Source organism: Hyalella azteca, unplaced genomic scaffold (assembly GCF_000764305.2).
Source record: "Hyalella azteca isolate HAZT.00-mixed unplaced genomic scaffold, Hazt_2.0.2 contig16338, whole genome shotgun sequence".
In the NCBI taxonomy this organism is placed as follows: domain Eukaryota; kingdom Metazoa; phylum Arthropoda; class Malacostraca; order Amphipoda; family Hyalellidae; genus Hyalella; species Hyalella azteca.
In genome coordinates, this window is record NW_025946162.1 from 50,097 (window position 1) to 65,724 (window position 15,628).

The 15,628-nt window shown below is 37.4% G+C and overlaps 2 protein-coding genes across 2 annotated transcripts; both read right to left on the minus strand.

The window, feature by feature from the left end:
• Window positions 1–834: 834 nt before the first annotated feature.
• LOC108673257 (U6 snRNA-associated Sm-like protein LSm8) lies at window positions 835–4,789 on the minus strand. The gene is made up of 4 exons (XM_018161058.2): window positions 4,634–4,789; window positions 2,932–2,972; window positions 2,536–2,663; window positions 835–1,636 (listed from the first exon to the last, which is right to left on the minus strand). The coding sequence occupies exons 1-4, from the start codon at window positions 4,662–4,664 to the stop codon at window positions 1,546–1,548; spliced, it is 291 nt and encodes a 96-aa protein (XP_018016547.1). The 5' UTR covers window positions 4,665–4,789; the 3' UTR covers window positions 835–1,545.
• A 2,981-nt stretch (window positions 4,790–7,770) lies between these two features.
• Window positions 7,771–14,806, minus strand: LOC108673255. The gene is made up of 6 exons (XM_018161056.2): window positions 14,720–14,806; window positions 14,146–14,291; window positions 13,649–13,815; window positions 12,183–12,311; window positions 10,360–10,437; window positions 7,771–9,953 (listed from the first exon to the last, which is right to left on the minus strand). The coding sequence occupies exons 2-6, from the start codon at window positions 14,276–14,278 to the stop codon at window positions 9,435–9,437; spliced, it is 1,026 nt and encodes a 341-aa protein (XP_018016545.2). The 5' UTR covers window positions 14,279–14,291; window positions 14,720–14,806; the 3' UTR covers window positions 7,771–9,434.
• Between the last annotated feature and the right edge of the window lie 822 nt (window positions 14,807–15,628).

The following is a 15,628-nucleotide window of genomic DNA, read 5'->3' on the forward strand; positions in this document are numbered from 1 at the left end:
ATAATTTGGCACAGAATTACATGTGTACTCACTGAAGCCACAATCCTGCTCGTGCAGCCCGAGCTCAGTGACCTTGGAGACTAAGCTCGGCCTCAACACACAATTTTCTTTTTTCGAGGGGTAACTATTACGAACAAATGGTCGTTGAGAAAGAATTGAAAACTAGCATTGTTGGATACCTTATAGTATTTTCATTCCTTTTCACGCTGTTGAAAGACAGCAGTTTGCTACTCAAATCGTCACCTAAAATAGTTGCGTTGTACCCTTTTGAAAATTTATCACCTATGAGCCGTTAGAATGCTATCGCTCATATTTCGATCTCGATTAATATTTCAATTAATTTTTACAAATTGCGTATGAACCAAAATCGTACGAAATGAATGGCTGATTAACTACAGTTACATCGGCTAGCCCGTGCGGCTTTAACGGCATTACTAGTTTCATTGTTTGAACTAAATTCGCGGGGCTAGCTAGCCAACTCAGCTCCAGTTGCAAGCGATTCATTAGACCGACCGCGTGAAAAAAATGCAACATTATGTAGGCTGTAGTTATGAAGTGTGAGCCAAGTAGCAGATCACTGAGTATGGGTGATTTAACTTGGGGAAGGGGATTAAACAATAAACTTCTGTGTATGTAATCAATCATTGCATTTGTGCTCATTACCAAGCTCCGAGTTTACCTCGGGGAAGATAATCGGCAGTTAAACGCTGAGTCTCATACCTAATTACTCGTGAGCTTGACCGGCGTACACGCAACAAATTCGCTAGGATCTTATGAAAATGGAACTCTCCCCTGAACTATAAATAGGTTACCAAGGTAAAAAAAATTCGCGTGTATATGTTTGGTCTCATTTATGCTACATGACTAAACGTTTCTTAAAAATATTTTAATAACTAGTTACTCTTAAATTAGTGTCGAAAAAAAAACGACCACAAACTGGGAAAGATTGACATAGTCGAAAGACAGTCTTTCTCACAGTCTTAGAAAGACACAATTGAGAGCATACCGTCAAACGTGTTCCTAATGGCAAAAAAGCTTGTATGTATAAAGCTGAGTTTCGGCTCAATGGATGATGCGAATCATGGGTATACAGAACTATACATTATTCGAATTAAAATCATACAGGGTAAAATAATTGAACTTCATCGGCATCGTAATTATACATGCCTGTCAAAGACAGCACACGCAGACGGGCTTTTACTCAGGTTTGGTTCCTAAGAGAGCTGGAAATATTGACAATAAATGTCAAGCTCAAAAAATGCACAAAATTGATGGAGGTCGTTTGAATTATGTACAAAATACACCAAATTTTCTACCAATTTCCGAATTTAAATCGTGTGCAAAATCCAGCAAATAAGTAAAATAAGAGCTCTTTAAGATAAGGCGGTAGGCTAAGAATCAGACAAAAATTCTGGTTTCCTTGTCCTGGGATGAACTAAAGGTGTCCCCACAAGTACCATAAATATGTGGTTCTGTAAAAGTGGACGAGTCCTTACAAGTACAACAAATATACACAGCAAATCTAATGGAATGCTCTGTTGAGCATCACGTCTTGCATTCGTTCAGAGGTTCAGCTTTGATGCTTGACAGATCCAGTCTTGCTTCCAGTTCTTCGTCTAGCTCTCCAACCAGCGCTCTGCACATCAAAACAAAAATCAACAACTCCACATCCAGCTCTAAAACCAGCGCTCTGCACATGAAAACAATCATCAACTCCTCATCCAGCTCTAAAACCAGCGCTCTGCAAATCAAGTCATCAACTCCATGTCCAGCTCTAAAACCAGTGCTCTGTACATCAAAACAGTCATCAACTCCTCATCCAGCTCTAAAACCAGCGCTCTGCATATCAAAACAGTCATCAACTCTTTGTCCAGCTCTAAAACCAGCGCTCTGCACATCAAAACAGTCAGCAACTCCTCGTCCAGCTCTCCAACCATTGCTCTGCACATCAAATAATCATCAACTCATTGTCCAGCTCTCCAACCATTGCTTTGCACATTAAAACAATCAACTCCTTGTCCAGTTCTCCAACCATTGCTTTGCACATCCAAAACAATCATCAATTCCTCATCCAACTCTCCAACCATTGCTTTGCACATCCAAATCAATCATCAACTACTCGTCCAGCTCCACATCCATTGCTTTGCACACCCAAAACAATCATCAATTCCTCGTCCAGCTCTCCAACCATTGCTTTGCACATCCAAATCAATCATCAATTCCTCGACCAGCTCTCCAACCATTGCTCTGTACAGCAAAACAATCATAGACTCTCCATCCAGCTCTCCAACCAGTGCTCTTCACATCAAAACTATCATTCTAAAATATAATAACATTCAATCAGGTGAAGAATAAATTCAATAATAGCCCATACTGGAAAAATAATGTAACAACACAAAAATATGCACTAACAGAAGCCATAATGCATTGCACTATAGTAGCACATATTGGAGCTACAATATAAAGTTCTCTTAGCAAACACCCAAATCAACAGTAATAACTATTCCCAACACAAATAACATGGATGAAACTTACACATTGTCCCCTCGGATGATATAGAGACCAAGTATGACCTGTTCCACGCCTCTGTTGGTGCTGTATACACGCTCATGGCACTCATCCAGGATGACGTTGATGCTCTGGTCAAAGCCTTTCATAGTGCCCTGGAAAAATTCAAGGAAGAACTTCACAAATACAATTCATAAGAGCAATTTTAAATGATTCATAGATCAATGATGAAAAGGCAGTGAAACACAAATTTCATTCATACACACATCCAAATGCTCAACTTTAGCATCATTTCATGCAATATATAGCATAATGGAGTCATGCACAAGTTATATGGAGAGCATCAGTTATATAAAATATTATGCTAGCAGGATCATGCCTAATTTTTTTGAAGCTAGAGAATTAATAAAGGAGAGTACATACCACAATGTTTCTGCCATCTGATGTGATGACAGATACAACACCTGATAATACTTCATTAAGGAAAACATACAATTTTCAAGAGAAACATGAATGAATACTATGGCAGGATGCAAGTGAACATGGAAATGTACAGAAATCAATACTGTAGTTCTGAGACCAGTACAGAAGAGTTCATCCAATTATAAGATTAACTCAAAGCATAAATTTGTTCATTGCAGAAGCAAATTGGTTCATGAATTTGTCATATAACTTGACTAGTTCACAACTTCACAATGTCAACAAATTTATGCTATGAAAAATTAAATTACAAATATAAAGAAAGAAACTTTGACTTTAATATGATTTGAAACTTGAAAGTTATCAAGGTTAACCAAGATGATATTGCTCCCACCACGGCCCCCTGGGCCCTGTTGGTGTTTGAAGCTACATTATCTATTTCAAGCTTATGCTAAATGCTATTCAGTAATCAACAATCATTTGACCCTAATTTTATTACATACATTATGATACATACCATAGCATCATTCCATAACTTTACCAAAATGAAATTGATGCTCCTTATGTATTTATTGAGAAATGGAAGAGCAATATCTTTCTAGATAATCTATGTAACTTGATGAAATTGAATTTATCAAGTTAGATTTTCACTTACCTAATAAATTATTCAACTGCAAATTATATAAGCCCTATATTATATATATATATGTACTCCTTCAATAGCAAGAATTTAGGCTAGTATATACCAGTAAATCTATCTTTAAATTTTTCATGCTTTCATTTTCATATGGGCCTACTGGTTTGAGGTTTCAGAAATTGAATATGTGCTTTTCATGTTTGCCTGGCATGCTTGCCAAATGCCAGTTGCCAATGCCATTCAGCGGTTCAGCCATTGGGATTGGGCATTGGCGGCCCAGCAGGTGCGGGCATAGTGGCAAAGCAGAGAGTTTTTTTAGACTCTCCCTTGAGTTCATTTTTGAGTCTTATAAGTAGACCAGTAAAGTATCATGGATACCAGCATTATCTTACATAAGAAATTGATTCAAGTCTTGAGTAAATGAAGAAATTAAAAATGAACTGATTCTAAAAATCTCTGGTTTGTCACTATGGGTGCGGGTGCCGGGCCGGGCGATGGGTAGGTTATTAAACTTTTGGCAGGCCACCAAAGACCAAACGTCCAAAGTCCATGCCCCACACTCCAAAGTCCAAGTCTTCACAGGGTTAATGAATGATAGAAGCTAAAGACTAAACTAAAGAAAAGAAAATACATTAATAAAAAATATGTATTGAAAAAATAATTTTCAAAGACTGCACACCTCAAGTAAATAGGCCAGTGTCTCTATTCTAACTAACCACAGTCCACATGACACATGTACAATGAATGAATTTTTTATTCTATTTGTAAATACATAGCTACTAAAAAAAATTTTTCAAACAAATAGAAACATTTTTTTTTAATTTTTCATATTATTTATTCTGTAAATTGATTCATGCATTGTCTCCAATTTTACATAAGTGTACAAACTGCAAAATTTCAGATCGATTGGACAAATAATGAAATAGAAGTGTGTTAAATATCAATTAGGCCTAGCTACCTATAAGATTTGTAGCACACTAACTTCTAAGCTACAGACAAACAAACAGCAAGAAAGAAGTGATGTTAATGAGAACTTGAGAAGTGGTGTAATAATAATAAAAAGGATACGGTTAACAAATGGTTCTAATGCCTGAGTCATCTTCTTTGGGCTTTTGTTGTACGTCGAAGTCTTGTTATACAAGTAAGTTTTTCGACGTTTATTTCCTGGAGACCCGCTGAACGTTTGAAGGTCTTGAGTCGCATAGAAGTTCGAGCGGAATTGTGCGCGGTGGGAGGTGAGGGCATGGTTGAACCAGTATAATATAGTTCAACCATGGGTTAGGGAAATCAATGCACGTATTGGCATGAATACATCGATGCCTGTCCACTTATGAAGGAAATTTTGTCAAATATGGGAATGATTGTAAAAATGTACTCCATTGCTTTTTATATATGCAGTTATAACCTCATTAACATCAAAGCGCAAGTATTGGCGAGAAAATAGAGCAAAAATTACCGGTATAATAATTAGACTGGATGTGGAAGCAGATGATACGAGCAAAACTTCTACCTACATAGGATGATTTAAGGATTAAGTGAATTTCGAATAATAATAAAACTGCCCAGTCATTTAATTACCTTTTAATTTGTTAAAATTTGCCGGTTAAATATAGGGCGCGACAGTTAGCAAGAAAGTTTGAATTCTCGATTTTATAAAAGTCATGTCGAAGAACTGCCGAAAAATAGATTTCCATAGTAGTAGTTTCAACGAATAATTTTTGAAAAGTATGAAAATATAACTTTATTGTATAAATTTTGATTCTCATTTGTGTTCATATACTTTAAAAACTTTATCACAGGTGAAAACAATAAAAAAATGAGAAAATTGGTTAAATAATTAGGACGATTAGCAAATGTGACCTCGAAATGAATTGTGACGACATCAGCTCCAAAGAACTAATGTCCTAAAAACAACTTTCATCAACCTTCACTTTCACTTGGAAGAACAAACACTTGGATAATCAGAGAGGGAAAAATGACATGAACGACAGATGAATTATTTTATTTATAAAATACATGATTGAATTTAGCTTTAACGATTAAGATCGCCAGCCCTCACAGAAAAATGTGAGTAGTAGACTTATGAAATGGATTTTCGAAAAAAACACAAAAATAGAAAATGAAAGTGTAAATAGAAGTAAAATCACTAGAGGGTGACGTAACTGATGAGCCGAAATGTTAATCAATCATTTATACGTAACATTAATTTATTATTTTTTTTGTTTGTTATTATTATTATTATTATTGGTTTTAATGTTTAATTATTACTTTTATTTTGATTTAATTAACGATAGGCATCCCGTACTAAGGATCCGGGTACAAAGGCTCTCGTGAAATTCATATGCACCAAACGATGTCATCTGTAACAGTCAGATTTTAAATGGTTCGTTAAAATGTAAATGTAACTAAGTAAATGTTTATTTGCAATCAACATGAACGCATCAAAAAAATCCTATTATATCCCATTCATCCGCATCACTTTTCCATCCACTTATTATTGTTAGCTTAAAAATAATTTTTTTTCGCAGGTTTGCTTCCATTAGCTTCTGTGATATGGGTGATTCATACAGAATGTCTGTGCGCCAATATAAAATAATATAATATAATATAGGTATATAGCGGTTTCAGCGTTGGCCTGTCGCCGATTCTCAACATCACAGAACATTCACAGCTTGTTGCGGTCTCGAACTCACAACTCACTGCTCTAATTCTGTTGTGCCTGACCACCCGGCTCCCTCGCCGATTCTGATCAGAAACTAAGGCACAGAGCTGGGATCGAACCCGCGCCTCTCTGCTCCAATCTGGTACTCGGAGCTTTAACCACTGGGCCACCTGGGCGCTTTAAACGAAAAGATTTACTGGGACAACTTCTAACGTACATCGATCAGGCCAATCTCACAATACATATTGCAGACGACATATCAGCTATCATATTAGTCCATCTTGCAAGGGGTCTACAGAGAGTAAACGCATTTGACTTTGCAGGTGGCAGGCGTCAGGACGTAGTTTAGAGTAGCCCGTGTACACCGAACTCACGCTACTCAGTCAGGCTAACTCAGCCTCATAGTTTTCTCCTTTAATTGATAAATCAATGAAATATTTATCGCAATTCACAGTGTATTATTGCTACCGCTTTCCCCTCCTCATGCTAATAATTTTAGTTAAAAGGCAATATTTAATGTGGTATCCAAGTTACCGCTATCTTGCCCATAAGAACTTCAGTTTCGTGACAATTTTACCAGGAGACGGAAGTGCTGGAAGTGTTCTTTGGAAGTGTTGTCTTTAAAAATTAATTTTTAGACGCATATTATTTTAACCTCAATCTAAAACCTCATTCGGCATTAAGAAAAGGTTTGGCATTATGACTGGATGATTCAAGTGATACTGTAGGGAGGGGAATTGATCCGTTCATTAGTATTTCAATGCCTCTGGGGTGTTCCGACGCCCCAAGGCACTGAAATACTAATGAAAGGACCAAAGACTGTTCTTTTGGACAAGATAGCGGTAACTTGGATGATCGAATATTGCCTTCCAACGAAAATTATTAGCATGCTGAGGGGTTAGAGGTAGCAATAATACAACGTGAATTGCTGCAATAAATATTTCATTTCGGCTAAGACCTCCAACCACCTCACGACGTATGTCTTCGTCGGCACAGGGATTATTCAAACTCAAAAAAATCTATTGTAGTGCGCCATTCATTTACAGTTACTGAACTGAACCGACGATCGTATTTATTCTAAATTTTCTCTTGTTAAATGTTTGTAGTTTGATTGTAAGTTGAAGTGCACTAGGTTATACATTTGATAAGTTATACATAAGTGACTGTATACCATAGATTGGTGTAGTTCGGCAGGAGTTGTTCTTTATAATGCAGGTTTCATTGAAGACCAGAGAGTATTTCTTATTGAGAAATTTTCGAATAATTTTCAATATTCAGTGAATTAGGCTTTTGATAGGACTTGAAAATTCAAATATCAGGTGTCCAAGGGACATTTTATTATAATTTACGACGATTTGAATTCATCTACATTCATTATCAAATACAAAAGAGTTTTGCAACACTTGAATATGAAATTTTGCAATGACGTTAGTGCAAACATAGGGTATTATGGATACCGATTAAAAATCAAAGCTTTAATTACGAGAACTGTTCCAATGTCCTGACAAATCCGGTAGTTTGTAAATTTATGGCTGGAGACTCGTGCTTGATGATGAGAGCCTCCGCTATCGCCAGTCTTGTGGCGTCTGGGCACCTCTTGACGATGCTGGTGAAGGTCTCCAACACAGTAAAAATTGTCTTTAATATTATTAAATGCAATGCAATAAATTGCTGAATTCCAAATAAATTTTTGCTCGTTATTCAGATAGGACTATGTGCATTGATATCTCTTACTATAAGGCAAAATGGTTTTAATTGAAGGAAACAGGCACCATTGTTATATTATAATTGTTTTTTTTTTTGCGATGTCTGTCTATAGAAAACTGCAAAAGTTTATAAATTTGGATCCATATAAAAAAGTTATATTGTAAGTTATTTATAGGAAAACTCGAGCAAATTTCGGAACGACCTGAGCTGACTATCAACTTCGGAAATTATTAGCTGACATCCGTTACTGTAAAACGTAATGCTGTGCGGAATTAACCGAATTTTAATGGTTTTTACTGAACAATGTTTATAGATTGATATCTGATCATTAGGAAATATCCAAATTATTCTTCAGAAATTCAGAAGTTTAAGCATATTGCTGCAAATTATTGCACCACATTCATAGTAAGAAATGAAATTTCATTTATTGCATTTATAGTAAATATTCACTATCTCCTTGGTTTTCGTGTGCAAATGTGAAGCAAAATTCTGATGATTTCATCGAAAAATATATTAGATATTGACGAACCTTCTGGCTTTCAAGTCGTGTCAGATCTTAAGACAGAAGTTAATTGTTTCTAGATGAACACTGAGCGCTGAAAAACACACATTTTTACCTAACAAAAAAATAGAGGGTAATGAATCATTTTATCATTGTTTTCTCTAGAATTTTCTCCTCTAAACTGAAAAATTTATGAAATTTCACTCATAGGCGATGAAAGTTTCGAATAAGGTAATAAAGGTTTTGTATACTGTATCTGTAAAGGTGATTGATAAAATTCAATATATTTCGTGCGAAACCGGCAGACAACTTTGAGGTCGATTTAATTTCCCTTACTGCATGAAACCTGCCGTGCCCCACCAGACCACGGATCGAACATGACTTCCAGGGTATCGTTAAATCACGTAACTTTTAGCTCACGGTATTTGAAGTTAGGTTACAGACAGCATAGTTCTGTTCAAAAATCTATCGTCCATCGACGAGTGGCCGTTCGACCGCGCGTGGGCTGATTTGATGCAAAGGATGAATACGGACAGGTTGGTGGCGGGTTCACTCAAAGGATGAATACGGACAGGTTGGTGGCGGACATCACTGCAAGGCTCTGGCGCGCTCTGTCCGGGTGGCGCAGAATTTTTTTGCTCATTGGTAGACGATGCTGGGCCATACTATAGCAGGCTGTTTTCCTGTGGGCTGATTGGTTTATTTAAATGGATTCGATCTGTCAACCGGCTTGCGGCTGATAATGTGATGGTCCGGAATTGTTTGAGGCTACGTTATTGAGGGAAGGAGTCATGCCGAACAGAGATAGTCCATGCCGAACAGAGCATGGTCTCCGACCGGTGTACGAGCCCGAAAAGTCCCTATATATTTACGGTGCCGGGTTTCAAGCACACAAACTTGTAAAAATATTTAATGTATTATCTTGAGATACTAGTACAAATTGAATCCCTCTTCAGGATTTAAAGTAGTCTTGAGCAAAGCGGGGGATTATCGTTCCTTTAATTTCTTAACACTTCGATATCACTCCCAAAACTTGGGCTGGTTTTGTTTCCATCAGTAGCGACGTTTGCTCTCGTGCTCACGAAATTAGTTTCTTTTAAATTACGTTCAATAGTCGCTGTCGTCTTGAAAACTCCACGTCGCATGGAGGTAGCCGGAAAATGTCCAGCTTTTTCACTTGACAGGGAAAAGCTTAGGTTTCTTTTCCGTTCTTCGATCGTCGAAAAATGATTGTTTCTCACTAGACAGTTTCCCGGTGACCGGTTGGCACTCTCTACGACCCTGTTGCTAGGAGGAGAATATGCCCCGCTACTTATCCTGGCCATAGTGATATCATTCCGTTTGTCCCCGTCAGATCTCAAATTAGTTTCTTTGCATCTTTTACTTTGGCTTTTCCCTACATAAAGTCGTTGTCGATGATGATGGCGTTCAGCCAGCTCCAGTTCCTCCTCCAGGGACTCGCGATCCATAAAGTATAGCTGGAGATATCGTCTCATGTTCGAGACTTGCTGCGTCATCTGTAGGGCGGTTTAAATATATTTTCAGGCAAAATTCTATATCTTTGTACCAATGAAATACATTTTTATTCATTGGCGTCAGATGTGGCTGATGCAAAAACCGAAACTAATGGTATTGGGTATCAGGGTAATGGAGTTTCTATAAAGAGAACCATGCAGAAAGCTAAGCTATGTTTTCAAAAATACACTCAATTGGGAAGTAAAACCCAACCATGTTCGTCATGCCTCACAAGTCAAACGCTACAGAATGCAAATCGTGTCCATAATTTGTAAATAATTAATTAAACATCTAGAGTGAAGCAGGTACAAGTGAAAATCCCTGTAAATTTACATAATATTTTCGCAAATCGGTCCCTGGTTTGTATCAATAATAAGACATGATAACGTAGGGTAAGATTCTTCTCACTTCTCTTGCCAGGGAGATGACGAGGACGACAGGGTACACACACGTCATGGCTACCACGTGCATCCAGTGCGCTGTCACCTGAGATGTTAATTATTATGTGATTTAATTATTTTGTGACAATTTATTTTTTTTATTATGTGACAATTTAACAACAGAGAAAATTACAGAACAACTACGACATCTTCTGTAGAGATATTATATATTCTATAAAGATGTTATATCTTCTATAAAGATATATCTCTTTATGATAAAGATGTGAAATCTTCTATGAAGAATTAAAAGTTTCAACATATCTTTTACTAAGATATGTTGAATTTTTGTACGAGTTTTTTTTTTACTTATGAAAATTCAGTGCATGAATACGCGATTCAAGCGATCGAGTGACATTAGCTATAATGTGGTTATTGGCAACCCATACCGCATGGGTCGTGCTATGCTTAGTTATATTGTGCAAACTAAACTAAAAACAAAGAATTCGTATTTGCTGTTAGGAGTCAGTTACGATCACGTCAATCGCTGTATTGAAATGCATCTGCAATGCAATGCATCTGAATAGGACAGCGTATAATCTCCGCAGACTTTTTATTTAAAGAAAATTTTTGGCAAATAACTAACGTGTTATACTTCGCATTGTGGAGGAGGTGACACGAACAATGTTATAGGTCAATAACGATACCCTTACTGATTATTAGTTTTTTTTTTATAAATTTCAAAGGAAAGCAAAGCCTCGCAACTCCATTAATTCAATCATTTACGAATTTTAAGCATCCATTTCAAAGGTTGAAAAACATAAGATTAAATAGATAGCAATTATTGAATTTCAAACAACGTAAATACTTTGATTGTGTTTTAGATGCTTTTTTAACGCGCCGCTCTTGCGTCATAAAGCGATCTGTTACAATGCCATTGAATGATCGGGTCGCGTTTTTTGCGCCATGGGGCGCCCCATGCAGCGAAACCAAAGTAAAATCTTATTGTTCTTTGTGCTCACAGAATCTGTTATATTGTTAATATTCTCTGTTAGCTATTGTATTGCTAATATTCTCTGTTAGCTATTGTATTGCTAATATTCAATAGACATTCTCTACAATGGGCGCATCGAACATAGTTCGCTATGTGTCCATGCCTCGTACAGATACGCTTTACTGAAGTTGCAAGACTTATAACTTGTGAGAATTTCATTTTATAATACAAGCGATACGAGCTAAAAGTTGAACTTCTTCAGAGATGGTAAAGTAATATAAATAAAAATTTCAATTTCTACGTTAAAACCGTTATCATCAAAGTTCTTTTACGTTATTCTACCTAATTGAATGAACACGGGACGTCGGCCGCCCGCACGAGAGAGACAGAGAAGGGAAATGTAAGGAATCCTGCCTACATAATAACTTAACCCCACAACTGAGACCAACGGTCAGGCACCGCGAGCTCAGCGGTGGGGCGCTCAGGAACAATCCCCCTAGGAACGCGAAATCCCATAGAACTTCTGACGAGCACAGACACACGTCAGAAGTCCCCCCTGTGGGGTGTTTTTCGATTAGTATGAGCCTGGGTCCTCTTGATAAATGATGCGATTGTTTCGAATATAACAGATATAATGAATTCAGGTTCCACGTAAATGATTGATATGAGTTATGAACTTCATGTTAAATGATTGATATGAGTTAGAAACTTCATACTTAATGATTGATATGAGTTATGAACTTCATGCTTAATGATTGATCATGAACTTCATTCATCTGCTTCATGATGAAGCATATGAATGGTCATGGTCTGATGGATTAGTAATAGCTTTTATCAATATGTGCTCCTAGAAGGCTTACAGAAAAATGTAGCGGGATCTGTCTAGAAGTAGCGCCCAGCATGAGGAGCATGTGGTATGGCGTGAGGAGAGCCTGGCTCAGTAGTACGGCAGCGCACAGCCACAGTACAGTGCCAGACGTGTGCATCATCTGTGGCCGGATGACCGTTCAAATTATTATTTATAATATATCCAAATAAGAAATAAATTACGCGCATTATATCCTAAAATGCAAGGCATATTAAGTTTTTAGGGAAGCGGCTGGTATAAGGTATTGCTTAGTAGCCATTTATATAATTTTTTTTCAGATGCGAAAATCCTTAACGTTTGCTTGCTTCTGTTTTGAAACAATCGAGACCGAGCTAAAAGGTGTCTGTACACGGGGACAGTACTGGCGGCAAGTAGATCTGACAAATGCCAAATGTCTGCCGCTTTGTGTCTATCCCGCAAGGCAAGTTTAGGCAAGTTTGTTTATCCCCTCGGCAGATATCCCGAGGCCAGTTTAAGGTACCGTCGTGCCGGTAACGACTGGATACCGGCACGGCGGCACCTTAAACTTGCCTCGTGACTTGCGGGATAGACACCAAGCATCAGACATTTGGCATTTATCGGATTTACTTTCCGCCAGTACTGTGCCCGTGTACAAGCATTTTAAAGTCAGGCGTCCATCCAACTATCCGGAGACCCAAAGGTGCACTCAAATCCACACCTACTTTCCTTGACATGAAAACCTAGAATTTATTGGACAACTCCGAAATGAAACTCGAATGACTGAAACTGTCGTCAAATTGAAGCGATATACATTTAACTATGATGTTTACATGTCTAAGTCAAACAATATCACATCGTCTGGTTTGAAGAAAGAGGTTTGATCGATTTTTGGTGCTTTAATTTTTAGATTTGAAGTTTTGTTTCATCTATTATATATTTCAATATTTATAAAACTTCGTGTATTTGTTTGAAACTCCAAAATGGACATAAATATAAGTGCTATTCGGGCGCGTGTATGCGGTAGCTTTCCTATTGAGGAATTATTAGCGGATAAAAAAATTATTTCCAACGATGGGAACTCGAAAAGAGCAGAGAAGTTCAAGAAATAGAAGAGATCAAAGAACCTTTAAATTTCAAAACGGGAGTTTTGTGGGATTTACATGCTGCATGAGAGTTTGAGTGGCTTGGTCTTTCCTAGTGGTTGAGATCGCCCAAAATGGAGCAGCAAGTAGCTAGTAGGGGACCCGTGGCTAGCAGCACAATATAAGGCTTCAAACACAAAGTTTCTGGAATTTATACCAGATGTGAGGAGCCGGGTTAGCCGTTAGCCCTTTTTCATGAGGTAAACTGGCCTCACTGGATTAACATGGCATGTATTATTTAAGCATCACGCCACGTAAACTTGCCAGACTTGACTGCTACTTAACACTTACAAGTTCCCGATCATTGACGAGTTTAACTTCTAATAATGAACGTGCTAACTACACGTGCCCTCACATGCGACATGAGAGCGACCCTGACGCTGCCGCGTGCAGCGTGTACGACAACTTTAGTGACGAACACTGCCGACAACACCACTGGCAGCCCGATGTAGGCCACCACGTGGATGCCGGCGTACGATAATACGTGGCGGGAAGCTGGGTCAATGAAACACACTCCCAGGTCTGAAGGGATATAAAAATGTTAGTTGACCAGAGTAGAAGCTGTAGAACTAAATTATTATTCAACTCTTTTTATGTGTTTATTGAAGGTTGGACATTTTAAATTAATTTAATTATATTCTAATTTTTTTCTATCACTGTTTTTAGAACGCTTACATCAATTTGCTCCAAAACTAAAATGAGATTACCTTGCACTTTTCAGTTTCCTCTATTATGTCATACAAAAAAAATTCTAAAACAAACCTTCCAAATGTGTGACGATTATAATTAACACTATAATCCTATACATACTAAAAGACGTCCTAAGAGAGACCTCTAGCGAGAAGAGCTCACTCTGTAGGTGCGTGTACCGCGCCCATCCATATATGGGACCGCTCACTTCCACCAGCATCAGCACCAGCAGGCCCGCCATGATGACGTGCAGGTTCAGTAAGGAGAAGGTGAGTGCGTGTTCGTGGGCCGACATTACTATGAAGAATCTGAGTGGAACACAATCAAATGGGAAAAACAACAAAGTTTCTGGTCTACGTTATCAAAATATTAAATTGATCATGTGTTAGGAATAAGCACCCACGTGTAACATTGTTAAGAAAACGCACCATAGTATATCTTTGTTAATAAAATCTGTGTAAATTTTAATACTAGAAAAATGAATTTCGAGAAACATTGTACCTTACAACAGCATTTTTTCCAAGCTTCAAATACAAAAGTGTGACAAAAATATATTATGAAAAACATGTGTATGTGTGGAATAACATGAAAACAAAAACTTTGTGTATGGCAAGGTATGATATTTTGGAAATATATGTTACAAATTTTCAAATTGATGCATGGAAATATTTGATATATAGAAAATAAATAACAAATGAAAAATATGATAAACTTTAATAGGATGACGATAGAGCACCTCTCGGCAGCGAGCAGCCAGGAGCACCAGACGAGGGTGAGGGAGAGGAGGTTCAGGAGGAGAGCCTGCGCCTGACACGCGTGGTGGGCGAGGGGGAACTGACCTGAACAGGGGGAGAGGGAAACATTTTAACTTCATTGAACTTATTATAAAATATTACAAATTGTCTTGTTCGGGAAAACGTCGGTGCGCTGGGGAAAAAGTCCATGTAAAAAGTCTCTATGTCAGAAACGGAAAACATTTTCAGTTTAGATTTAGTACTAGATTTAAAATGTTACATAGATGACAAAGTCATAGAAGAAGGTTCAGGAGGAGAGCCTGCGCCTGACACGCGTGGTGGGCGAGGGGGAACTGACCTGAACAGGGGGGAGGGAAACATTTTAACTTCATTAAATTTATGATGAAATATTATAAATTCTCTTGTTCGTGAAAATGTCGGTGCGCTGGGGAAAAAGTCTGGGTGAAAAGTCCCTAGGTCAGAAAAGGAAAACATTTTCAGTTCATTAAGCATAGGCTACTGTAAGATGAAATATGATAAATTTTACTAGATTTAAAATGTTACATAGATGACAAAGTCATAGAAGTACGTTATAGGAAAAAAATGTATTTAGTCGTTATGTTTTTAATATTATTTTAGTATATTTAGTATTATTTTCGATAGGATTAGTGCGAGCATGCTGGTATTAAGCTGCATTTGGCTTACTAGCATATATATGGCCAAGTTCTATATTAGTATTATTAGTATTACTTTTATTATTAGGAAATGTATTATTTGCCTATATATGACTAAGATTAAGTAATGTCAAATTGAACAGAAAGCAGGCTTCGCGTTTAGATTAACCGGAATTATATTACAAAAATTTCATCGAACGAAACTCACGGGATTTTCGTTATTTATTTATTTATTCC